Source organism: Scleropages formosus, chromosome 24, assembly GCF_900964775.1.
Source record: "Scleropages formosus chromosome 24, fSclFor1.1, whole genome shotgun sequence".
In the NCBI taxonomy this organism is placed as follows: domain Eukaryota; kingdom Metazoa; phylum Chordata; class Actinopteri; order Osteoglossiformes; family Osteoglossidae; genus Scleropages; species Scleropages formosus.
Window position 1 is genome coordinate 4,013,058 of NC_041829.1, and position 22,501 is coordinate 4,035,558.

The 22,501-nt window shown below is 41.8% G+C and overlaps 2 protein-coding genes across 2 annotated transcripts; one reads left to right on the top strand and one right to left on the bottom strand.

Annotated features, from left to right (window-relative positions):
- Positions 1-6,215: 6,215 nt before the first annotated feature.
- Positions 6,216-10,898, bottom strand: krr1 (KRR1 small subunit processome component homolog). The gene is made up of 10 exons (XM_018755676.2): positions 10,811-10,898; positions 10,402-10,577; positions 9,682-9,816; positions 9,220-9,345; positions 8,898-8,981; positions 8,556-8,612; positions 8,085-8,255; positions 7,719-7,796; positions 7,520-7,616; positions 6,216-7,319 (listed from the first exon to the last, which is right to left on the bottom strand). Exons 1-10 carry the CDS (start codon positions 10,884-10,886, stop codon positions 7,180-7,182), a joined length of 1,140 nt encoding a protein of 379 aa, XP_018611192.1. The 5' UTR covers positions 10,887-10,898; the 3' UTR covers positions 6,216-7,179.
- A 2,567-nt stretch (positions 10,899-13,465) lies between these two features.
- LOC108936474 (crystal protein) lies at positions 13,466-22,190 on the top strand. The gene is made up of 8 exons (XM_018755836.1): positions 13,466-13,956; positions 14,122-14,323; positions 14,612-14,745; positions 15,362-15,489; positions 16,305-16,423; positions 16,910-17,050; positions 18,045-18,217; positions 21,719-22,190. Exons 1-8 carry the CDS (start codon positions 13,492-13,494, stop codon positions 22,169-22,171), a joined length of 1,815 nt encoding a protein of 604 aa, XP_018611352.1. The 5' UTR covers positions 13,466-13,491; the 3' UTR covers positions 22,172-22,190.
- The last annotated feature ends 311 nt before the right edge of the window (positions 22,191-22,501 follow it).

Genomic DNA, 22,501 nt, shown 5'->3' on the forward strand with positions numbered 1-22,501 from the left:
AGTTCTTTTGTTCCAAAGCATTTGCTTGGCAATGTTGACCACCATCCACGTCAGGGCAGCTGCTGCCTTCTGAGCACCAGGGTTCCATCCCCTCAAGACTTTGTTGTACATCAAAACCATTTGCGGATCAATCTTCCTGCACAGGCGGTTCACCAAACGCCAGACGTCGCGCATCTGTCCGCAGTCCCAAAAAGCCTACGCGAGACTTTTGCTTTCGCCGCACTGGAGTCATGGGCAGAGTGGGTGGCTGGTCAGTTTGTGCCTATACAGGACCACTTTGACTGGCAACTTACATTGTAAACGATGCCAGTTCAAATCTTGCAGATGGTGGTCAAGCTCCTTTGGCTGAATCCTGGCCCACCTGCCTTCTTCGAGCCCTAGAAGAACTCGATTTCCTCTCCTCTCAATCAGGGCCTTTATACAAGGGTCTGTGTTTGAGGAGGGTCGCTGCGTCGACCCCGGCCACCGTGGTCTTACTCCACTTTATAGCATAACTTTGTACTTTGCATAAATTGTACTTTTTGCTGAGATGTAAGTCGCTTGGGACAAAAGCATCTGCTAAATGAATAAATGTAAACGTATAACTGTAATGAGCGGGCCGTGCCTCAGCCTTCGGCCAAGTGCTGGACCAAGACTTCACCAACCGGCGCGTCAGAAGGGCCAACCAAAGACGCACAAAGTATCGGTGGGAATGCTTGATTGGAGCTGCCAGTCGGTTACATAGCTGGGAAAGGAAAATACAATCCAGTTTAAGAGGAATGTCGAGCACATCCCTCCCTGCCTCCCTCCTTCAGAAGGTACATGACCTTTCTCCTCATGTACTCATACCTGCCCCCCCAAGATCTGTTTAGCTGTTTTTATATTTAATTTACACTTGTGTGTTTTGCTTTTGCTGATGTTCAGTAAAAACCTTTATTTGCATTTATTTATGTTGGCTGTTTTGTTATTTTGTAAGAAATCCCTATGGCACCGTAGATGTGGGCCTCCATGCCCATATATTATACTGTATATGATATGGGTGGAAAGCAGTGGGGGCCCACATCAGTATTTTTTCAGGGGGCCCAGAACTCCCTAGCTTTGGCCCTGCTCAAGTGTGCTGATGAGCATGTCAGAAACAACAGCTGATGGTGAAGGTCTTAGCCTTCGCCTTGACCTTCTCCCACCAATCAGCCACCGAGGCGTAAAAATCCATGGAATCCTGCTACAATGAAAAATTCTCATAAAATAGGTCTTATACTCCTTTTCTTGGAGGACTTCAATATTCAACTTCCAGTTGCTACGGCCAAGGAAATCATGGCCTTGACCACCATATGGTCCGTGGGCCACTGGGGAGTCAAGAGAACCTTCTTAAAAATAACGGAGGGCGATGTTAAAATTTAAACTAAACAACTACAGACACTGCAGCTGTTGCGCCAGGTAATGCCCAGATTGGTGGAGTTGCATTTTCTAAAACGTCTATAAGGCTAAAACTGCTAATAAAACTTTTGAAATGTTTAATACTAGTGTCGTCCTTGCCCTCAAGGAAAATGTTAAAGTCTCCTCCTATCATTATGTGTCTATCGGACACGCAGTAAAGGACCAGCTCATCTAATAGAGCGATGCGGGACTTGACCTCCACGTTAACACACAGAACACATATGCGCTGATTTACCCACGTGACATCCACCCCAAAAATCTGGCGAGCATGACTGACAAAAGGCTTTACCTTCTCAAAGGTGCAGTCCCCAAAAAGTATCCCCATGCCCGTAGAATGGATGCCACCTACGCTCCAGTATGACTCACCTTTCCTCTACTTGTGAGAGAAGAGGGTCATGTCCTTCTAGTTCCGGAGGTGGACTTCCTGCAAGAAACATAGGTTGTAGGCATAGGACTCAAATTGATTAAACAAAGCAGTTCTTTATACTTTATTTGTAAGTCCCCTGATGTTAAGGGTTAAAATTTTAAAATCAATAGTTTAAAAAAGTAAAATCAATGAAACACTAAAATAACAATTAAACTGACCATTATTTACCATGGAGGGGGTGTGGTGGTGAAGTGGGTTGGACCTTGTCCTGCTTTCCGGTAGGTCTGGGGTTCAAGTCCTGCTTAGGGGTGCCTTGTGATGGACTAGTGTCCCATCCTGGGTGTGTCCCCTCCCCCTCCAGCCTTATGCCCTGTGTTGCCGGGTTAGGCTCCGGCTTCCTGCGACCCTGTATGGGACAAGCGGTTCAGACAATGTGTGTGTGTGTGTGTGTAGTTTAAAAAAGTTAAACCAATGAAACACTAAAATAACAATAAAACCGACCATTATTTACTGTGGAGGGGGTGTGGTGGCGTGGTGGCCAAGTGGCACAGTGGGCTTGGCCAGTGCCTGCTCTCTGGTGGGTCTGGGTTTGAGTCCTGCTTGGGTTGCCTTGCGATGAAGTGGTGTCCCATCCGGGGTGTGTCCCCTCTCTCTCCAGCCTTACACCCTGGGTTAGACTCTGGCTTGCTGCAACCCCTGCTTGGGACAAGCAGTTTCAGACAGTGTATGTGATTATTTATTGTTTATTAATATATTATGTATTCCTTACACTCCACACAGTCTGTATGCTGTGAGGTGGATTCAAACCACTTTACAAACCGCACAGGCACTGTGAAGCAACAGCACTACCTGCTGCCATACATAGCTGGCAGAGGGTTATCTACAGTTTGTTCACCTTCTTTCTCAACTTCACCATTCTTTAGAAAAAGTTAAGGCAGCGCTTATACATTCATCATGTCTGTGTCTAAGTGGATCGCGTGATGCTTTGGTATACATTTTTTTAAGAGCTACTCTAAAAGGTAATTTACTGGAAATTGCTTTTAATTTTTAAAACAGAAAGGCATGCTTTAGAATTAAAATACTGAAATAAAAAATCCTTAAACTTATCTTTAATCCTTCATTGTTTGCTTTGCAGTGGGATTACTTTGCTTTCATCTCACCAAGGGGTAATTCAATTTCAGTTTTGATACGAACATTGCAGAATATGAACCTCTAATTGGGTATAATTAAAATTTAAAAAGAAGGAAAAATCTTGATCGCATTTCTGCCAAGACTTAAGGTAATGTTTTAAATTGCTTTTAAATGTTGCTGAACTTTGAGTCATAGAGTATTTATACATAATGTGACAGTTCATGTCCTGACGCCCACTCAGAGATAACTATTTTATTGCCCTTGCAAATGTCACAAACTGAAGGACAGGGAACAAGCAGTTTCTCTATTTTATTATTATCTTCATATTTTTGGCCAACCCATTTACAAATAAGTTCTGGAAAAACATTTACTATGTAACAGTAAAAAGAACAGACAAAATAATTACATTTGCTCTCAGCACATTCTTTTCAGGAAAGTGATGTGGAGGTGTGACTAGCAAAACTTATTTTTACAATATTTTCCAAAGGAAAACAGCAGTATTATTTTAAACTGTGTGAAAGAATTTTTCCTTCCTGTTGAAGAGACACTGAAAAAAAAAAAAAACATTTAAACACAGAAAGACTTTCCACAACATCGGCCGATGGGAGATCCCCGGAAATAGGGTGTTTCCACGATCAGTCTTTATTGCCTGCTTTTATTTACCAAGCTCATACATAATTCATTACAGGGTGTTACAGTAGGCATGTCAATGTTTCCCTGCCTTTTTCCCTACTAACTTTCCACTCCTTTGTCCTCAAAACTCGTCACACTAAAGCCGAACCATCCAAACCCCCATCATCCAGTTTACCTTAAACTGACCTGGTACAGCCTGCTTCTCCCACAATGATCTTACACCCCACAGCACAGCCTTAAACCCAGTACAAAAATATTACCAGTTACCATGCTTAATTTCTATAACAATTTTTATGACCACTAAATTTTTAACACCACAACTGCATCTACAATTTTACTACCAACAGTCTCTCACACACAATCAAATCAATAAATCTGCTTAATGTAGAAGCACTTTAAAATATAAACAATAACTTGTTTAAGTGCTCTTCCAGAAGGTGTGCGGCTTGGACTCTTAACAGAGAATTAATTGAAAGTCTACAAAACCCATATCAGTTGCCCTACATGCAATGAGCACTGCCAAATACGCCAGAGGTACTTCTCGCCTTAATTATCTGTAATTTTCACACTTAAGATTCCCCCAAGACAAACATGCTTCAGAGTGTCTTTGGTCTGTACCCATGTGCAACAGACGGAGGAGGACCCAAGGAGGTGTTTGGCTATCGCCAGTCTTTATTCACGATAGCACAGATGGAGGAGGCAAGGGAGGGAAACGGGGGAACCGGGAACAGATGTGTTGGGGCAGTGCTTCAAGGACGGCTGCAACGTCCGGGGACTCGAGACTGGGGGCAGGGTCATGATCTGGGGCTGGGATAGGGTCTGGGAATGTCCTTGTCGCTTTCCGTCTCTCTGTCTCTCTCCTCCTTCTCTCTCCCTTCACTGGGGGACCCGGGGAAGAAATAGAGGCAGCAATTAGTCCTAGCTGCAGCTGTCTTACCTCAGACTCCACCCCCCTTTCTCCCCGCCTTGGCATGCTACACCATGCTATTTATGACTTTTGTGTACATATACATTTTGTCCTAAACTTGTATTTCCTTTGGTGACTGAACAGATTATTTTAAGGGATGGCTGTAGTAAACATATGCAGCTAGATGTGATTTACCTTATTTCCATTTATCCGATGCTTTTATCCAAAGCAATGTATTCTCAAAAGCTACTTAAAGTGACTTGCTCATTTATACACTTTCAACATGGACTGTTCTTTGCTTTCCACAGGCAACCCAAAGTGACAGGAGTTGAAAAGTAGGTACCATCACCTCCAGACTTTACCGGGTTCAACAAAAGTGGGACACAGAGCAACATTTTCATGCTGATTTTTGTCTGTCCTGTAGGTTACAGCTGGGATCAGCAGGTGTAGGACTTCTGGCAGCTCTCGCTATGTTCCTTCACCAGGTGCAGCAGCGGTCCCACTCCTGCTCAGGCTGTGGCTCCTCCAGCCTTGTATTTGTGCAGCTCAGCAACATACCATACCCAGCACACAACACACCTTTGGGAGCTGCAAGGTGTATGTTGGCTTTGACTCTAAGCTCACAACCGCTGAATTTAGTACGTTCACAGTAGGCGACACCTGATTTTTCACATATATGGGCTAAGCATTCATTGGAATTTCCTTTTAAAGCAACAAGACCCCAACAGAGAGATCAGTCAGTTATTTATTTATCGTATGATCAAAAACAGATCTTCACCAACTAGCGTGGGTGTGTATGTGGGGCAGTAAGCCAGCAGATGTTCTGCAGTTTGTTGCTGCTCTCTGCATGGGCATCCAGGGCTATCAATCCAGGGCTGTCATCTGTCACTTAACACAGTATGACACCAAGCATCTTGTACTTACTGGAACTTCTGGGCTTTCTGGTGACCAAGACCATTCTTTAACTGCTGGACTGCCTGGTATTCATAAGAAAAGCATAATCTCTACCACTCTGTCTTGGGTTCATCATACCCATATGCCAGTAATATGTGTCATTGTTCCATCATCCATTAGGTGAATTAGTGACTCTAAATTGTGTAAAGTATGTACGAGTGAGTGAGAGTGTGTGACCGCCCTTCAAATGACTGACCTCAAATCCAAGGTGTACCCTGCCTCACACCCTATGCATTCAGACCCCAGTGAACCTGCCCTGGCCAAGCAGTTATAACTGAATAGATCAACATTATTGATTCAGGCATATCAAACTTTTAAAATTATAGTTACACCTCCTATGCTATAATTATGTCAGAAATACCAGCCCCCTCCATAGCTCCTCTGTACCCACATTTCAGTTAATATCTGACTTTACAGAATATTGCAGTTTCACAAGAGGTAATAAATAAAACTGACACCTTAGACAGCCTGAAAGTAAAATGATTGTTCACAAACCTGATATAATCTAAAGGCCTGACTTACAGAAAGTTGTGCAATTTAATAATTAATTTAAAAAAGTCCTACTCATTTTATAAGGTTTCATAAAAGATGTTTCAGCTCATCCAGCAGGGTGTCAACAGGCACTAAGCAGGAAAGGAAAAAGGAAACACATTGAAATGTCTGATCAAGTTGGCAGGAGTGTTTCTGACAGTCATATCCTGCAGTAAAAAAAACATCTGCTCAATTTAAGAGATGAAGTTCAACAAGAACAACACACTTCAGTGCCTTACCACTTAGCAACTCAATGGGTCACTTACACACACACACACACACACACACACACACACACACACACAATGTCAAGGTGAGAAACACACATGTGAAGGCCCGTGGATCAAGATAAACAGAGATATACATTTTTTTCAGCACTGGACCAGCTAAAACCTTGTATCTATAATGATAAAGGAAAGTATAAAAAATATTTAGTTTTATCTTAGATTTTCACTTCCTCAGAGTAAAATGTACTGATGTAGTATCTTATGCTCCTTGATGCCTATTTCACAGGCTACTTCTTGTTTGTAGCATGTTAACCACATAAAAGCAAGGAGACATGACAACATGGCTCAATTGCTGTTTTGCAGAGTGTGGTTAGTCACATATTTCAAAAAAACTCCCTGGTTGTGTTTCACCTTTTTAATGAAAGACTAAATCTGTCAAACTCTTTTTTTTTTTTTTTAAGGTATCCCATGCTCACATCTGTGGAGGTAGAGAAAGAAGTGAAATCAATCATAGAATGTTGAAGAGGCTTATGGTACACACAATAAAGCAAATGAGATACCATCAAAACCATGAAATATGCTCATGGATGCTGGTTCAGTACCCATTCTACCTACTTGAACAGTTCCAGCACCTGAAATCACATAGGGGATAAATCAGAAAACTTAAACAAAACTTCTTGGTTAAATAAAGGGAAGCACTTATAAGACACCAAGATGGCTCAAGCAAGAGGGAACGTCTACGTATTTTATCCTAAATAACAAAACACAACCAAGTGAAAGTGAGTGAGGAAACGTAGGCCTTCAAAAACATCTTGCACACAGATTGATATCAAAACAAGGAGTAATATTTCACTTAAGTACAAATAAGTATCTGTGCCACTACAGGAAATCAGAACAATTGTACAAGTCAAACACACTGAGATATTAACCAGGGATATGGAAACATATTACCAGTTTAAGTATGTGACAAAGTGTCAGTCCATGGTGCAGCGACAGCCACAGAGGCTGCAGTGTCATCTGTTCTTCATTTTCTTCTCACTACCTGCAGTGGTGGCAGTGGCCACATTTACCGGAGGTGCTCCCAGCTTCTTATTCTTGGCCTTCTTCACTTTGTCTTTGATGGCCTCAATGTCTATTTTACCTTCTGTGGAAGCTGAAAAAGAGGCAACAAACAGCAACAGCTAATAAATGACTGAACACAAGACCTGCTGTCTGGTCTAAAGAAGTTGCTTTGGTTTCAGCTGAAAACCTAATTATGACTATTTACATTAGTACAAATATTGGAAGTATCAGGATGCAAGATGAGACTAAAGTGAGAAAATGAGAAAGGTCGGTAAGAAATATCCTCCGTACCTTTCTTTTGTTTCTTCACAGCAGGTTTCTCCTTCGGAGGGATAAAAGCCTTGTTCCTTTCCTCCTGTTTTCTGCTCAGAGCTTCAGCCTGTTTCACCTTGAGCAAGTGACACATTTCAACATCAGGTGACGTGACAAACGTCAGCACAGAAGTACAGTTTCAACTAAACCTACCCTGTAACACAGAAGTGTTCCTCACCTTGATTTCCTCCATTTTCTTCCTCCTTTTTTGATTCTCTCGCAGGAAGAACTCCCCAGTTGCCAGCTCCTTGTCAATCTTAGAATAACAAGCAAAGACCAGTTAAAAGCTTCAACAGAATCTGCAAGCTATCATAGACTGGCTCCTCATGTTACATTCAGGTTACAAATTTTCTGATATACAAATGTTTCTGTAATTGCATTTTGTTCACCTATACATTGTCTGAAATTTTTGACTGTGGGGCAAACGTGAGTTTGTTTACTCATACAATAGAAGCAGTAGAAAGAATGAAAGTAAGGACAATCTGTTTATCAACTGACTGACTCAGTGAACCGCTTTTTATCTGTGGGACCACTGTGCACTCACCTGGCTCTCAGGCTGTGGGGGTGGGAAAGGAGTATACTCCTTCTTGACAGTCTTCTTCTTGGGCTCCTTGCGCTTGGCCAGGTTCTTATGTTTGAAAGATGGCAGAAACCTGTCCCAGCTCTGTGTCCGCAGTTCAGGGTCTTTGGCCAACTCCCGTTTAATCATTAGAGCCTAGGAAAACCAGGTTCAAGGCTGAAGTTAACATCAATCACACAACTGGGAAGCACACCTTAGTCAATCTGTTATTACCCCAGACAGACAGGGGAATTAAAAGTTAATACCTAAAACTAAAAACAGATCAATATGACTTAATATTCAACTATTTCATTATGGACAGGGTAAGCAGTTGATATAGATAAAGATGTTTAATACACAGGAAACTGCTTTAAAAAGCCATGAATTGAACCTCTTATTGCACTCTGAAGGCAACACACTTAATGCAAACTGCGTCAATAATCAATGGACACATACCTTGATGTTATATATTGGGTGAATGTTCTTCATTGTATCCATAACAACTTTCCTTACCTGAAAGAGAAACATTAATTTGAATGATTATATGATATGACTGTAATATGAAAATATGAAAGTGTGGGTGGTCAAGAGCTCAAAAGCACAAGCGTACATGAAAGAAGGTAAGGGAGAGCATGAGGTCAGTGAGAGAGGTTAAGGGTACAACCAACTGAAAGAGTAGAATAATGTCATTGTTTTTATGGCATACAATCTGAATTACAGTGCATATTACGCGATGGTACACTTTGGTACGTTGCTGCTTTGTCCCTTTGGGAAAGGAAGAGCTGTGAAATGACCGACCTCTTTGAGGCCACTGAAGGGTCCCAGGGCTGAAACGGTGTTCCCCTGCACCATGACGTAGCAGCTAGTCAGCAGCTCTAAGGCCTGCAGAGGGGAAGGGCTTCAAAAATCAATCAAAGCAGGCAAGGTAGGAATATTGCACAACCGCTGAGGGCAACAGAAGAATTGCTGCCATCTCTTGGCGAGACAACCAAAACACAGTATCCCAACCAAACACAGGACCTTTGACAAGAGTGAAAGAGGTTGATCTTTAAAAATAACCTAAGAAACAAAAGGTCTGACAGTCAGAACTGAACAGGTATGCAGAGAATTATATGCTCACCTTAAGAGTAGACCCTTTAGGTCCAATAAGTCTCTGTCTCCTTTTAACAAAGCGCTCTCGGTTCCGTACTAGAGTCCCAATTTTAATAATGTCACAAGCCATGTCATCCTGAAGAATCCGTACAGCCTGAAACAAAACCAGTCAGGATTTCAGAAATAACCTCTCTATGTCATATTACCTTCATATTTTACCCTTAATGACTACATCAATTTAATTCAAAATCTAACAGAAACCAGCATCATAAGGCCACCATCGTGTAGCACAATTATTTTACAATTACTCTTATTTTTGACTGCAAAAAGAACTTTTACACACCAACTTACTTTTTTAACATGTTTACTAAAGCAATTCTGACAAAACAGCTTTCTGAAAGCTACGAATGGAGATGTATGTTGAGCTAATTCTTTTGTTTCATGATCAGGTCTAGAATACCTGTTTTAGACAAAATAAAGACCCACATACTTGCTCAAATGGTACGCTCCTGGCCAACAGCTTTATCAAGTCTCTGGCTCGAACTATAGCGTATGGGTCAAATGCCTTCTTTGTGGTGCTAACTGTCATGCTTCCCTCAATCAGGTCCAAGGTACCTTTGATGTACTGGAAAGAGAGGAAGAAAAACAGGCTTGCAAATGTTCAAAACTCGGCCTTGGTGATAATCCGCAGAAGTAGCCAGTATTATTCTGTGAACAGAAGCTTCCTCCAAAGATAATTAATTCCTGAAAATCGATTCATAAACCCAGGCCCCGAGACCCAAGAAGCTAAACAAATGACTTCTTATGAGGAAAAATTCAAATATGTTGCTGGACAAAAACAAACAAATAGATCAGTGAGCATAAGTCATCTACTGATGACCCAAAATGTACACAATTATGAATAATTTTACTGCAACCTTTAAAAAGTCTTGATAACTTTTCTCCAGCAAGGCTGGAGAGGGAGGGGACGCTAGTCCATCACAAGGCACCCCAAGCAGGACTTGAACCCTAGACCCACCAGAGAGCAGGACCCAGCCAAGCCTGTTGCACTACCACACCCCCCATATATATTTACACACATATATACATAGATATATGGGGTGGTTCACTGGTTGTTTATAAATTCACAAAGGGTAATAGAATCACATTATGAAGAGAAAACACCCACGAGGCGTACGAGGGGTAGCATCTGGAGCAGGAGGTCACTTACTAATTCGCCAAGCGCTTTCTGGACCAGGGGCCAGCATTCTTTGAGATAAGCCTCTCTGTATTTGGGGAAGAGCGTGGCGAAGCTGCTCTCCTCCAACAGACCCCTGGGGTTGTCCTCTCTGGTGAAGGGCACCTCTTTCCATCCATCAGGAACCGTGAGAAGCTCCGACTCGTCCACTGTCACCAACAGAAGTGCAAACCAGAACAAAACAAGAGTACTCTGTTTGTTAGTTTAAACCTAATTCTAACAGAAGTTCGTTTATTTAGAACTTAGCTACACGATTTCAAAGAGGCGTACGTACAGTCTGAGATAATGCATCAGGAAATAGCGAACAGACCGCATATGACTTAGTCACAGTAGTTGCATCCTCAGCCATACATACCGTGTATAAATTACATAGATTATTTACCCTCGTGTTTACTGTTTTTTGCTTTCTTCTCCGAGCGCGTTGCACTCACGCTTTCCTCCTGTGTGGAAGACGCCATTGCTGTGCGATCTTTCACCCAGGAAGTAGAAACTTTGTGCTGCGCAAAAGACTTCCGGTTTACATTTACTTTTGTTCACTTACGCTTTTCTCCAAAGCGACTTACAATGGATACTATGTTGTTCCCAGCCCACACACCTTATTCACCACGGTCACTCTTATTACGTGTAGTTTATTTTACTTTTTTAAAACTTTTATTTTATTTAGTTTTTTCCTTTTTTGAGTACCGAAGGCATTTCCTTTTCTTTTTTTCTTTAAAAGTGTACAACCGCTTGTCCCAAGTGGGATTGTAGCGAGCCGGACCCTACCCGGCAACACAGGGGGCAAGGCCAAAGGGGGGGACGCAAATGAAAATAAAATATTATTGAACCGCTTCATCAACTTCTTCATCAACTTCTTCACCAGCTGAGGAAGTTCAAGCTGCCACAGGAGCTACTGATGCAATTCTACTCTGCAGTCATCGAGTCTGTCCTCTGCACTTGTATAACTGTCTGGTTCGGCTCAGCTACGAAATCAGACATCAGAAGGTTACAGCAGATAGTTCGGACTGCTGGAAGAATCATCGGCACATCCATTCCCCCCAGCTCTCCAAAAACTGTACTCGTCCAGAGTCAGTAAAAGGGCTAGCAAAATCATTGTAGACCCCTCACATCCAGGCTACTTCCTCTTCGAACCTTTGCCATCTGGCCGGCGCTACAGAGCACTGAGCACCAGGACAGCCAGGCACAAGAAAAGTTTCTTTCCTCAGGCCATCTACCTCATGAACAGCTAAATCCCCCCTAGAGAGTAAACCAGTGCAATACATAACGCTGTTTATATTTATATCTATTTATCACATCATATGTCTTACTCACATTCCCTTGCATTTGTATAGAACATACATATAATGTGTAGTGACTATTTTTTTGTATATTGTGTACTTTATATTTTTTATCCTTTATTCACATATTCTATCTTCTCATCTGTGTCTTGTCACTGTCATTCTGTCTGTGCTGTGGAAGTTTCTGTCACCAAGACAAATTCCTTGTATGTATGAACATACTTGGCAATAAAGCTCGTTCTGATTCTGAACTCGATACACATACAAAAGATTTCCTATTAGCTCAGTACTTTTTGCTGTCCTGCTATTTCTACCTGTCTATGCAAAACTGAGGCAGTTTCTAGGTTGAGGCTACACTAAGTGCGCTATATATTATCTCAAGTGCTTGCTCTTTGGAAAACACTACTATGGATTCCAGAACCACAGATATGGTTATAGAGTGGCTCAGTGGATAGCACTGGTGTCTCGCCACACCTGGGTTTGACATTGGACATGACTTCAGTCAGTCTGTGTGGGACTTACATGTTCTCCCTGTGTTCGTGTGGGTTTTCTCCAGGTGCTCCTGTTTCCTCCCACAGTTTTTGTGTTTCGGGTCAGTTGGTGACTGTAAATTGTCCATAAATGTGTTACAGTGCTCTGGTGTTCACGTGGTAGAATGACTGCAGGGTGTTTATTGTAGAATAGATAACATTCTAAATGTAGCATTGCCTGATCTCCTACGTGCTTGACAAACATGGACTACATTATATGAGAAAAAAATGATACAGTTAGTCATGTAATAGTGGGGGTGCAGTGGTGAGGTGGGTTGGGCCAGGTCCTGCTCTCTGGTGGGTCTTGGGTTCGAGTCCCACTTGGGGTGCCCTGTGACGGACTGGCATCCCGTCCTGGGTGTATCCCCTCCCCCTCCAGCCTTACGTCCTGTGTTGCCGGGTTAGGCTCCAGTTCGCTGCGACCCCACTTGGGACAAGTGGTTTCAGGCAATGTGTGTCTAGTCATGTAATGTACACTGGTTTATATTCTTTATAAATTAATCATGTCTGCATCTAGATTCCATTACAGCACATTACATCTGTTAGTGTAATGTACTGATATATTGTTTTCTGAGATGTACATCAGTTTGGAGAAAAGTATCTATTAAATTAAATATAAAATATAGGTATGAGTAGAAGTAAGGCTGTGGATTATTTTATAACGGACTTATTGTACTCTTCATAACTACGGAATTGTAGCTTTTAGGTTTTTGGAGATCTGTCTCACAGTCAGGAAGCTCCAGAATGTATTTTTTGGTTTGCTGTGAATAGCTTATACATTGGCTCCTCATGATACATTCAAGTTACAAAGCTCAGATGTCCTATCATTTTAAAAAAGTCACAAAGAAGCCGACAGCAACTTCTAGATGGCATCCAATACATTACAAACCAGACTCATGAAAGGCTATCATCATAACTCAAGTTATCAATTAATGAGAGAGCGGTGGTTTGTAATTACAGAAGCGTTATCATGGAGGGAATTTTTAAACCTACCACGTGATGTGATAGAATCTGTTGCTGTAATTCTTTTAGACAAAACAAAGGGGTTTCTGTCTTGAAATCAACCTGCATTCCAAGCAATCTAAATTAAGTGGTATCACAAGCATTCGCACATGAGAGCAGTTGGAGCTCTTAACCTCCTCTCCAGCCTTTGGACACAGATGTTTAGTCTCCTAGTTTAAGGATGACTTTGAGAGAGTTAGAAAATATCTGTATTTTACCCTCCTTGTTTTGATTAATAGCATCAGGTTTTGAAGATGAAAGAGTTTAACCTTGTTTTTCTGGCTGTTTTTATATTGTTTGCCTTTTTTTTGTTTCATGTGGAAACAATGTCTGACAGTGCAATCGGTGTAGGAGCATTGTTGAGGAACATATCTTCGGGCTTGCTTTCAAGAGGTGAGTCAGAGTTTCACAGCACATTTTTGTCTGAAAGACACAAGCTGGATCCCTGGATAACGGAAGAGAATCGCAAAGCTGTTGATCAGAGTGGTTCACAGGATAACCCTAAGGTACATACGAGGAGTGGGGTTGTAAGAGGTGTTGCTGTAGACAAGGTGAGCATCTTCTATGGAATCCCATATGCCGACCCTCCCGTTGGCCAATACCGCTGGAAGCCACCATCGCCAATGTCTCCGTGGTCAGGCGTGTATGATGCCACCTTCCCAAGAGCTGCCTGCATGCAGGCTTGCAGGAGACCAATCTCAGATGAATGTCGAAACAAGGTAACAAATTGACGTTCAGCATCGTAACACATAACATTTTTAGAACAGCATATAGTATAGATACAATATACATGTGTCTGGAAGATCACAGTGTCAGGCCAAATTAAAATTTCTCAAGAAATTGCTTTAGCAGTCTTTTCAGCATGTCTGGTTTGTCCTTTCTAGGTAAGCGAAGACTGTCTGTACCTCAACATTTTCGTACCTTTAGACGTGAACTTCTCCGCCCCCCTGTTAAAACCACTTCCAGTGATGGTGTGGATCCACGGGGGAGATTTTATTGCTGGCTCAGCTTCAAAACCAATATATGATGGGAGGTTCATCAGCAATTTCACCCATACTGTGGTGGTGAGCGTGGAGTATCGCTTAGGTACGGCACCATGGCTTTGTGGAGGAGACAAGAGAATGGCTGACATTTCCTCTGCTTGACTTTGAATAAATACATGAACTTGAACTGCTCTTATAGTAAATTTACAGTATATAATTTTTTCACCCAGTAAGAGGGAGTCCTGAATTAATGTTATTGTAAAATTGATCAATAAGTCTGTTAGTCATCAGAAGTGAATGGTAAGCATTGCACACTGCTGTTGATATGTATCTCCACTGAGGAGATAAATAAGACTTATTGAAATTCTTAAAAATATTATGCAATTCTCAGGAGCGTTTGGATTCCTGGTTTCTGGTAAAGACCCCAAGACATCAGCTGTGGGAAACTATGGCATCTTGGACCAGCAAGCAGCCTTACTTTGGGTTCAGCAGAACATTGCTGCCTTTGGAGGTGACCCAAAGAAGGTATGCTGTGACTAACTTATTTTTGCTTAAAGGCAAAACCAATGATCTCACATAAAAGCTTTCATAAGCAAAAGGAGGGGGAATAATGTCTCAGTGGTGCCATGCTGAAAGGATAAAAACCAGGGTTAGAGTAAGGTGTCACCACATGCCTGTAGTGCCAGTATTATGGTCTCAGTTTAGAATTTAGCTGACACTTTTCTCCCAAGGGACTTTCAGCATTAATCACTGCTTGGTCTTTTTAAGTGGATCAATTCACAGTAAATATCTTGAACAAGGGTATTACAGCAGGAGGAGGGATTGAAACCTGGGTCTTCTGGGTGCAAGGTGGCAGCTCTAACCACTACCCCACATGCTGCCCTAGTTGAACAGCTTCCTGTGTGTTCTTGCTGCATATTTAACTGTTTTCTGACTCTTCATTACATTATATGGTTATTATAAGTAAAACTTATAAATTATTATCCATATACAGGTTACAGCTGGCATCTTGTTCTATTAATTTATGCACATTGCTATTGGCAATGAAATCAGCAATGTCCCTTTAAGACAACTTTATATGGCAACTCACTTGATCTAGTGACATGTAGAGTGATCACAGTGTGTATATTGATTGCCAAAGGTGACCATCTTTGGGGAGAGTGCAGGGGCTCAGTCCGTGAGCCTTCATCTGATGATCCAGAGTAGCCAAGCCTTGTTCCAACAGGCCGCCCTGCAGAGCCTACCTTTCTCCATCCCCTTGAAGACCAGGTAGGGACACCCCCTCAAGGTCTACAGTGGCAATGGTGCATACAGCATATGCTTCTCGGTTACAACAGGGGTTCTAAGTATTGGTCGAATCTGACTGCTTGCATAAACTTACTAACATTCAGAAATATTGACTTCATTTCTTCTTGCATATTTACATTTATAAACTTTATATTCTTCAGATGCTTATTTATTTATATTCTTATGGACCAATTTATTTCTTTATTTGTAGTATGTTTAGGGCAGTATATTCCTTTTTTTACTCACCCAGTACTGATAACAGTTGTCCTGTGGTTTGCAGAGGATAAGGCACTAGGCTAAGCTGGTGCAATCCGAATGTAGTCCATCACAGGTTTACCACAGTAAACTGGAAAAATATGAAAACTTCTAATCTTATTTCTAAAATTTTCTCATAGATGTTTCTACATTTTTAAAAGTAATGGAATGGTTAGTTTAGTTACATGTTAAATTACCTTTTGCCTACTTTCAAATTTTTCAGTGAAAATGACCATGTAAAGAAATGAAGTAAAATAGTATTCAGAAAGTCCAACAGTAGTTCTGTTTGAGGAATGAAGCTTGATGTGGCAGCAATAATTCAGCAGTCTGGTTCCATTAGATTGGAAGTGTCACTGTAATGAGTGTTCCTTATTTCTTTGACATCAGTTGTGTGTAACTGCCCGAAATAAAGACTATTGCTTTAAAACTGTTGCAGAGGATGGAGACATCTCAAGGTTCTTCACAGAAAGCAGGTTGACATCCCACAATGACTATCCACATTGTGAACATGTGGAAGTCATTTAATCAGTTTTTGCTTCCAGACATGAAGCTTTGAAGCTGGGGAAGGAGTTTGTCAAGGTGGCCAACTGTTCCATCAGTGACATGGCGTGCCTGCTGTCTCTTAGCCCTCAGACTGTTCTAGCAGCTCAGATAAAAGCAGGTAGGGGAAGTTGTCTGAAACTGTGTGCTGTTTAAAGCCAAGATCCTTTTAAAGACAGATAAACTGTAACGATATACTTATATTCCGTAAAAATACTAGTGTTACAATAGTGTCTATATAGAGTCTATGAAGAGTCTACAACTGAGTTATTAAAGGTGCAGTGCAGTTGAGTCAAAGGGGTTAAAAACTCAATACCTGAGAGTACAACAGCCAAAGTATGGATTCAAACCTTGGATCTTTCAGGTCGGAGGGAGATAGCACTAACTACTACATCATCTGCTGCCCTCATTGTATTTCAGACATGCTGGTAAAATGATTTTCGTTACTTAGCTGTGGGCCTCTAGTGCTGCGGCAAACTACCTCTAAAGAATTTGCGATTGAGGGAACTTAACCTCTATGATTGTACTCCTATCCAAACCTATGTAGGTGATTTTTTTATGGGTAGTGACATATTGACTGCTGTTCCCTTCACATCCCCCTACACAGGCTCAAAGATAGTGAACCCCTTTCGCTTCCTGGAGGTGTTTGAGACCTGGGGTCCCTTTATCGACGGAGGGCTGATCAAGGAGCAGGCAGTGACTGCCTTTCAGATGGGTCACTGGCAGAGAGAAAAGCCAGTTATCTTTGGTCAGTCATGTGGCTTTCAAACCTTACACTAGCAATAACCTCCTCAATACCCCATCAACCTGCATTTGGGCACTGGCTATAAATGTTTCCAATTTCATAATATTCATCATTCTAAAGGAAAGTTTGATCCACTTGTAAAATATGCCTCCAGTGGAAGCGTAGGCTAACTCAAACAGCACATTTTCAAATTGCTAGCAACCAGAATGTTGCAAAATAAGTCTGAATGAAATTGTAATGCTCCAAACTACTTCAATATCCCATAAATACTATACATTAACTAATGCAAAATCTTTGTAGATGGTTGTTTGAATTTGGAACAAACGGCAGAAATATTGTTGTCTATTTACAGCATATCTGAGAACACAGCTATTACAGTGCTTCTGTGTTATTGCAACTCTCAAAAGTCTTGAAACTTCAAACTTGTTTTCTAAAATTTCTTCATACATTTTTTTACGTGATGGAATGGGAGACTTTTACAGGCACTTCTTTTAACTTATAAAACTTATGCACCTGTCTGGAGACTACAAAGCACCAAGTACCATAAATATTTAGTTAGGCTAATTATAAAACCAGTACTATATTTGCATAATTTCAAGTTAAATTTGTTTTGTATCTCTAAATGACCAGTAGCATAGATCTGATGAAAAGCGTGTTGGCTTTTAGTCCTGGCTAATTTTCTTTGAACAATTTGCTGTCCAGTAAAAGTGAGCTTGCATTGAACTGATTGACAAAAAACACTTAAATCTGAACTCATACAACAAAGACAACTAAAAGTACTAAATGGAGCCAATTAAATACTCCTTAGAGCCACAGTTAAAAAAAAGCTTGAGTGCTGCAATCTACATTATATTCATATGATAATATTATGTTTGACATAGAATCCTAAATAAACTTCAGATACTCAGCTGAGGAATGTAGGTCGTGCCTCTGGTCTGCGCAGGTTTTTGGGAATTTCACTGTTTGCTAATGATGGCCACTACTATTCTTCTACCAGGGACTACATCTGAGGAGGGTGTGATCTTTGTCTACGGGGTTTTCTCCAAGCCTGTGACACTGCTGGAGTGCACTGTGTATACTACAGCCATCTTCAAGCAGCACGCCCTGAGAATCCTGCAGGAATACCTGCCCCTGTTCAAGGACACAGATAAGCGCGCCATGCTGTCACAGGTGAGCAGCCCAGAAAACAAAGTGACGTTGGGTATGTAAGAACTCTCGATATCTAATACACATTTGAATATCCAAACACTGTGTTCTAAACTTATGAATAAAGCTGGGACCACAAATCTATTTTTCTGTAACTTAACTTGTTTCTAAATCAAACTACTACATCACAGTCACACGCACATCGTCTGAACTGCTTGGCCCATATGGGGTCACAGGGAACCGGAGCCTAACCCAGCAACACAGGGCGCGAGGCTGGAGGGGGGAGGGGCCACACCCAGGACAGGACGCCAGGCACCCCAAGCAGGATTCGAACCCCAGACCCCCCGGAGAGCAGGACCCGGTCCAACCCACTGCGCCACCGTGCCCCCCTACATCTCAATCAATGAAAGATTAATAATGTAGACATCACTCAATTTATTCAAAGGTTGTGTTCTGTGAAAACCTTAACTAAAAATATAATTAATGAAGAATTTACTGTAAGACTTTATTCTGTTGTTAACAGATTATCATGTGCAGGGTGTCTGTTGTAGAGCCTATCCTGGAAACACAGGGCAAGAGGCAGGGAACAATGTGAACGGGGTGCCAGTACATTGTAGGCCTTATTTTTTTTTTTAAAACTTCAAACTCTGAAGATCTGTTCTCTTTCAGTTAACTTTGTAATCTAGGCAATTGGTAAAAGCATACTAATACAAATGTACTGTACCTGGGTAGGTTCTGTAACATGTAGATATAATAAAAAAGATATGCTTTGACATTAATGTCAAGCTACATTAAAATTATAACTAATATAAAATGATTTAAGGCAGTCACACTAAAATGCAGGAACAGAACCCATCACTTTCACCTGCTTTATTCAGTTAATTCCATGGGAGATACAATAAATAAGTACATTACTTTATTACACTGTCTATTACAGTGGCCATTTAGGAACCTGCAATTATTCCAATAAGGAGATGAATCATTATACATATAAAAAATCTAAATTCTATGTAGAAACTATAAGTGTTAGTTTGATGTGAAACATAGATTACAGATATGTGTTTTTATGGTGGGTGTAACATTGTAGGATATATTTTTGGTAATGGCACCACTAGATGGCGCCTTCAATCCATTGTTTGTTTAAATGGCTCCTATTCTAGTCTGGGTGGCTTTGCTGGGCATGAATCTGGCCTCCAGTGGGCCCAGGAGTATTTGACCCACACATCTGTCTGAGTGGTGGATTTACAGGTGCCACTGTAGTGGCAGGCAGTCCACACACTGAGAGACACACACACTCAGAGAAACCAAAGAGAGACCACCACTGGGAAACTTTTCATAGCAGGGAAATAAAGTTATTTGGATGTGCATCATTTAAAGATATCAACCCAATACACTGACTCAATGCACTGTATACAGTACCAATCTGCATTGGGGTACTGGGGCAGCAGGTGGCATAGTGGCTAGAGCTGTAGCTTTTTACTTGGAGGACCCAGGTTTGAATATAGCCTCCTGCTGTGGTACCCTTGATGAAGGGTTTCTGAATCTGACTCTGAATACTCTGAATTGATACAGTAAAATTGTTCAGCTGTATAAATGGGTAAATCACCGAAAGCAGCATTGTAAGTTGCATTGGAGAAAAGCATCAACTGAATAAATAAATAACTATAAATGCACACAGTCAAAGGAGTGACTAAACAGGCAGTTGGGGTTTTGGATAGGATGTGTATGGACAGACCAAAGGATACAGGCAAAGAAATATTGTGATGCGGTTAATTTATTAAAAAACTAGACACTATATGATGACATAGCATCATCTGATGGGCAGTCTTGGAAGTTACTGACAGTATGAAAAATGATGATCTGAAATTGCTGCGTGAACGGCTGGCCAGCAAGGTTTGAAACACAGCCCCTGATGGAGGAGGGTCTATCCTGCTCCCACGTTGAGGGAAGCAGAGGAACCCAGAAGGGAAGTGATAAACTCTTCGAAGGCAATATGTGACTCAAGTGTGGCTGAGAGAAGGCTAAGTGCCCTACATGAGTGTGTGGGAGTGTACATTTTCATGTTTGTTACCGTGTTGTACCAGCTTTGCTCGATCCCCGGTGTCACCTGATGATGTATCAGCTGCAGGAATGCCAAAGCAATGCAGGTGTTCTCACTCTAATTCTGCGTGGGTGTCTTAGTGAGGGAGAGAGAGCAGTTTCCTGGTAACGGACAGGGGGAGAGATGCCACAGACACACAGGCCATCATAAAAGGACAAAGCAAATGTCTAGCTTTAATAATTTGGTTTTTGCATCTTAGTTCATTTTTTATTAGGCATTAGGAAGTAAAGCTTATTTATCATTTAAAGAAGTAGTTTTTACACTCACAGTATATAATTGTACAGGTGGTCCTCAGCTTATATAGTATATGACTTATAATAACTCAGATTTACAACAGCAGGCCATCATCCTTACATTTTTTTCAATTCCCAATGTTTGGTCATAATATTTAATGATGAACAATGTACATTTAACATCGATGTTGCGCTGTTGCAAGGATCCATATTTCTTATTGACTCAATCGTGTGTCTATCAACACACACATACACACATTGGATGAAACCACTTGTCCCAAGCGGGGTCACGGTGAACCGGAGCCTAACCCGGCAACACAGGGCGCAAGGCTGGAAGGGGGAGGGGACACACTCAGGACGGGTGTCTATCAGCAATGCCCTTTTGTTCATAATACTTTTTTGTAGTGATTCCCTTCAAGCTACTTTTCTATTTATAAGGTCCGGCAAGCAAAAAAAGTGAATGTTTTGGTGGTGCTGAAAAGAAAACACGAAAGACAATAAGTTTAGAAATGAAAGTGGAAATAATAATGCCACATTAAAGTATTACATTTATTTATTTATCAGACACTTTTTCCCATAGCAACTTTCAATGAACTCTATGTAGTGTTATCAGCCCACACACCTTATTCACCAAGGTGATTTACACTGCTAGATACACTACTTACAGTGGGCCACTCATCCATGTATCAGTGGAACACACTCTCTCTGTCACTCACACACTATGGCTGAACCTGAACAGCATATCTTTGGACTGTGAGAGGAAACAAGAGCACCAGGAGAAAACCCATGCAGACACAGGGAGAACATGCAAACTCCACACAGACTGAGCAGGGATCAAACCCATGTCCTCTCACACTACCAAGGCACTGTGAGACAGCAGCGCTACTTGCTGTGCCACCATGCCGCCCATATTGTTATACTGTACTGTATTTTACTATTCTATGTTAGTATTATTTTAACATGAATAATTTGAGAAAATTGTGAAAAAATATAACAAAAGCTCTTTTACGCAACATAGCATTCATGAATGTTAATGGTTTATATATCCGTATGGTTCATATATGCAGTATAGGGGGTTTGTGTCACTGAAAATGAGCTGAGGACCACCTGTATATTGAAACTTGGATGAATCCTAAAAATCTGCCACTCGAGGTTTCCTATCCCTGTGCTCCCTGTGCTCCCTCTGTGCAGATCGTGACCGACTACGTGTTCCTGTGTCCTTCCCGCAAGTCGGCCCGTGCAGCCGTCCAGTCAGGCAGCACCGCCTGGATGTACGTCTTCGACCACGTGTTGACCGACAGGCGGCTATGGGACGGTCTCACCTTCTGCTACGAGCACGTCTGCCACGGGGCCGAGCTTCCCTTCCTCTTCAACTCGGCCTCCGTGGCCAACTTTACCCTGTCGCCATCCGAGAAGCTGCTAGCCAACCGCATGCTCTGCGCCTGGGGGACGTTCGCGGGAGCCGGTGACCCCAACGCGGTCGGCGTGCAGTCGGCCTTCTGTCGATACCAGAGGCTGCCCCCCTGGCCCCGGTACTCAGGTGTCGACGGCTGGCTGGTGATGAATTTCACAGTGCGCTCCCACCCACAGGCAAACCCCCGCGACCAAATCTGCGACTTCTGGGACAACCTTGGCATTTACTAGGATGTGTGGTGCAGTAATTAGGCCCGGGATAAAAACAGCACACGGCTTTGGAATGGCCCCAGCTGTATAAATGGGTAAATAGTTGTGTGTAGATGAACCTTGTAAGTCGCTTTGGAGAAAAGTGTCAGTTACATTAATAAATTGAAGTATTCGCCATATATTAAGCAAGTGCAACAATCTCTCTGAATGGAAAATGAATCCCTTCCCGAAAACGGCGTGGATGCCGAACGTTTGCGGATACTTTTTGACACACCCTTGTTTATTCAAGGAAGGCACACCTCACCGAGATGCACATTCCCAGTCTACTGAAATTTGTCATTGTGTAATGCA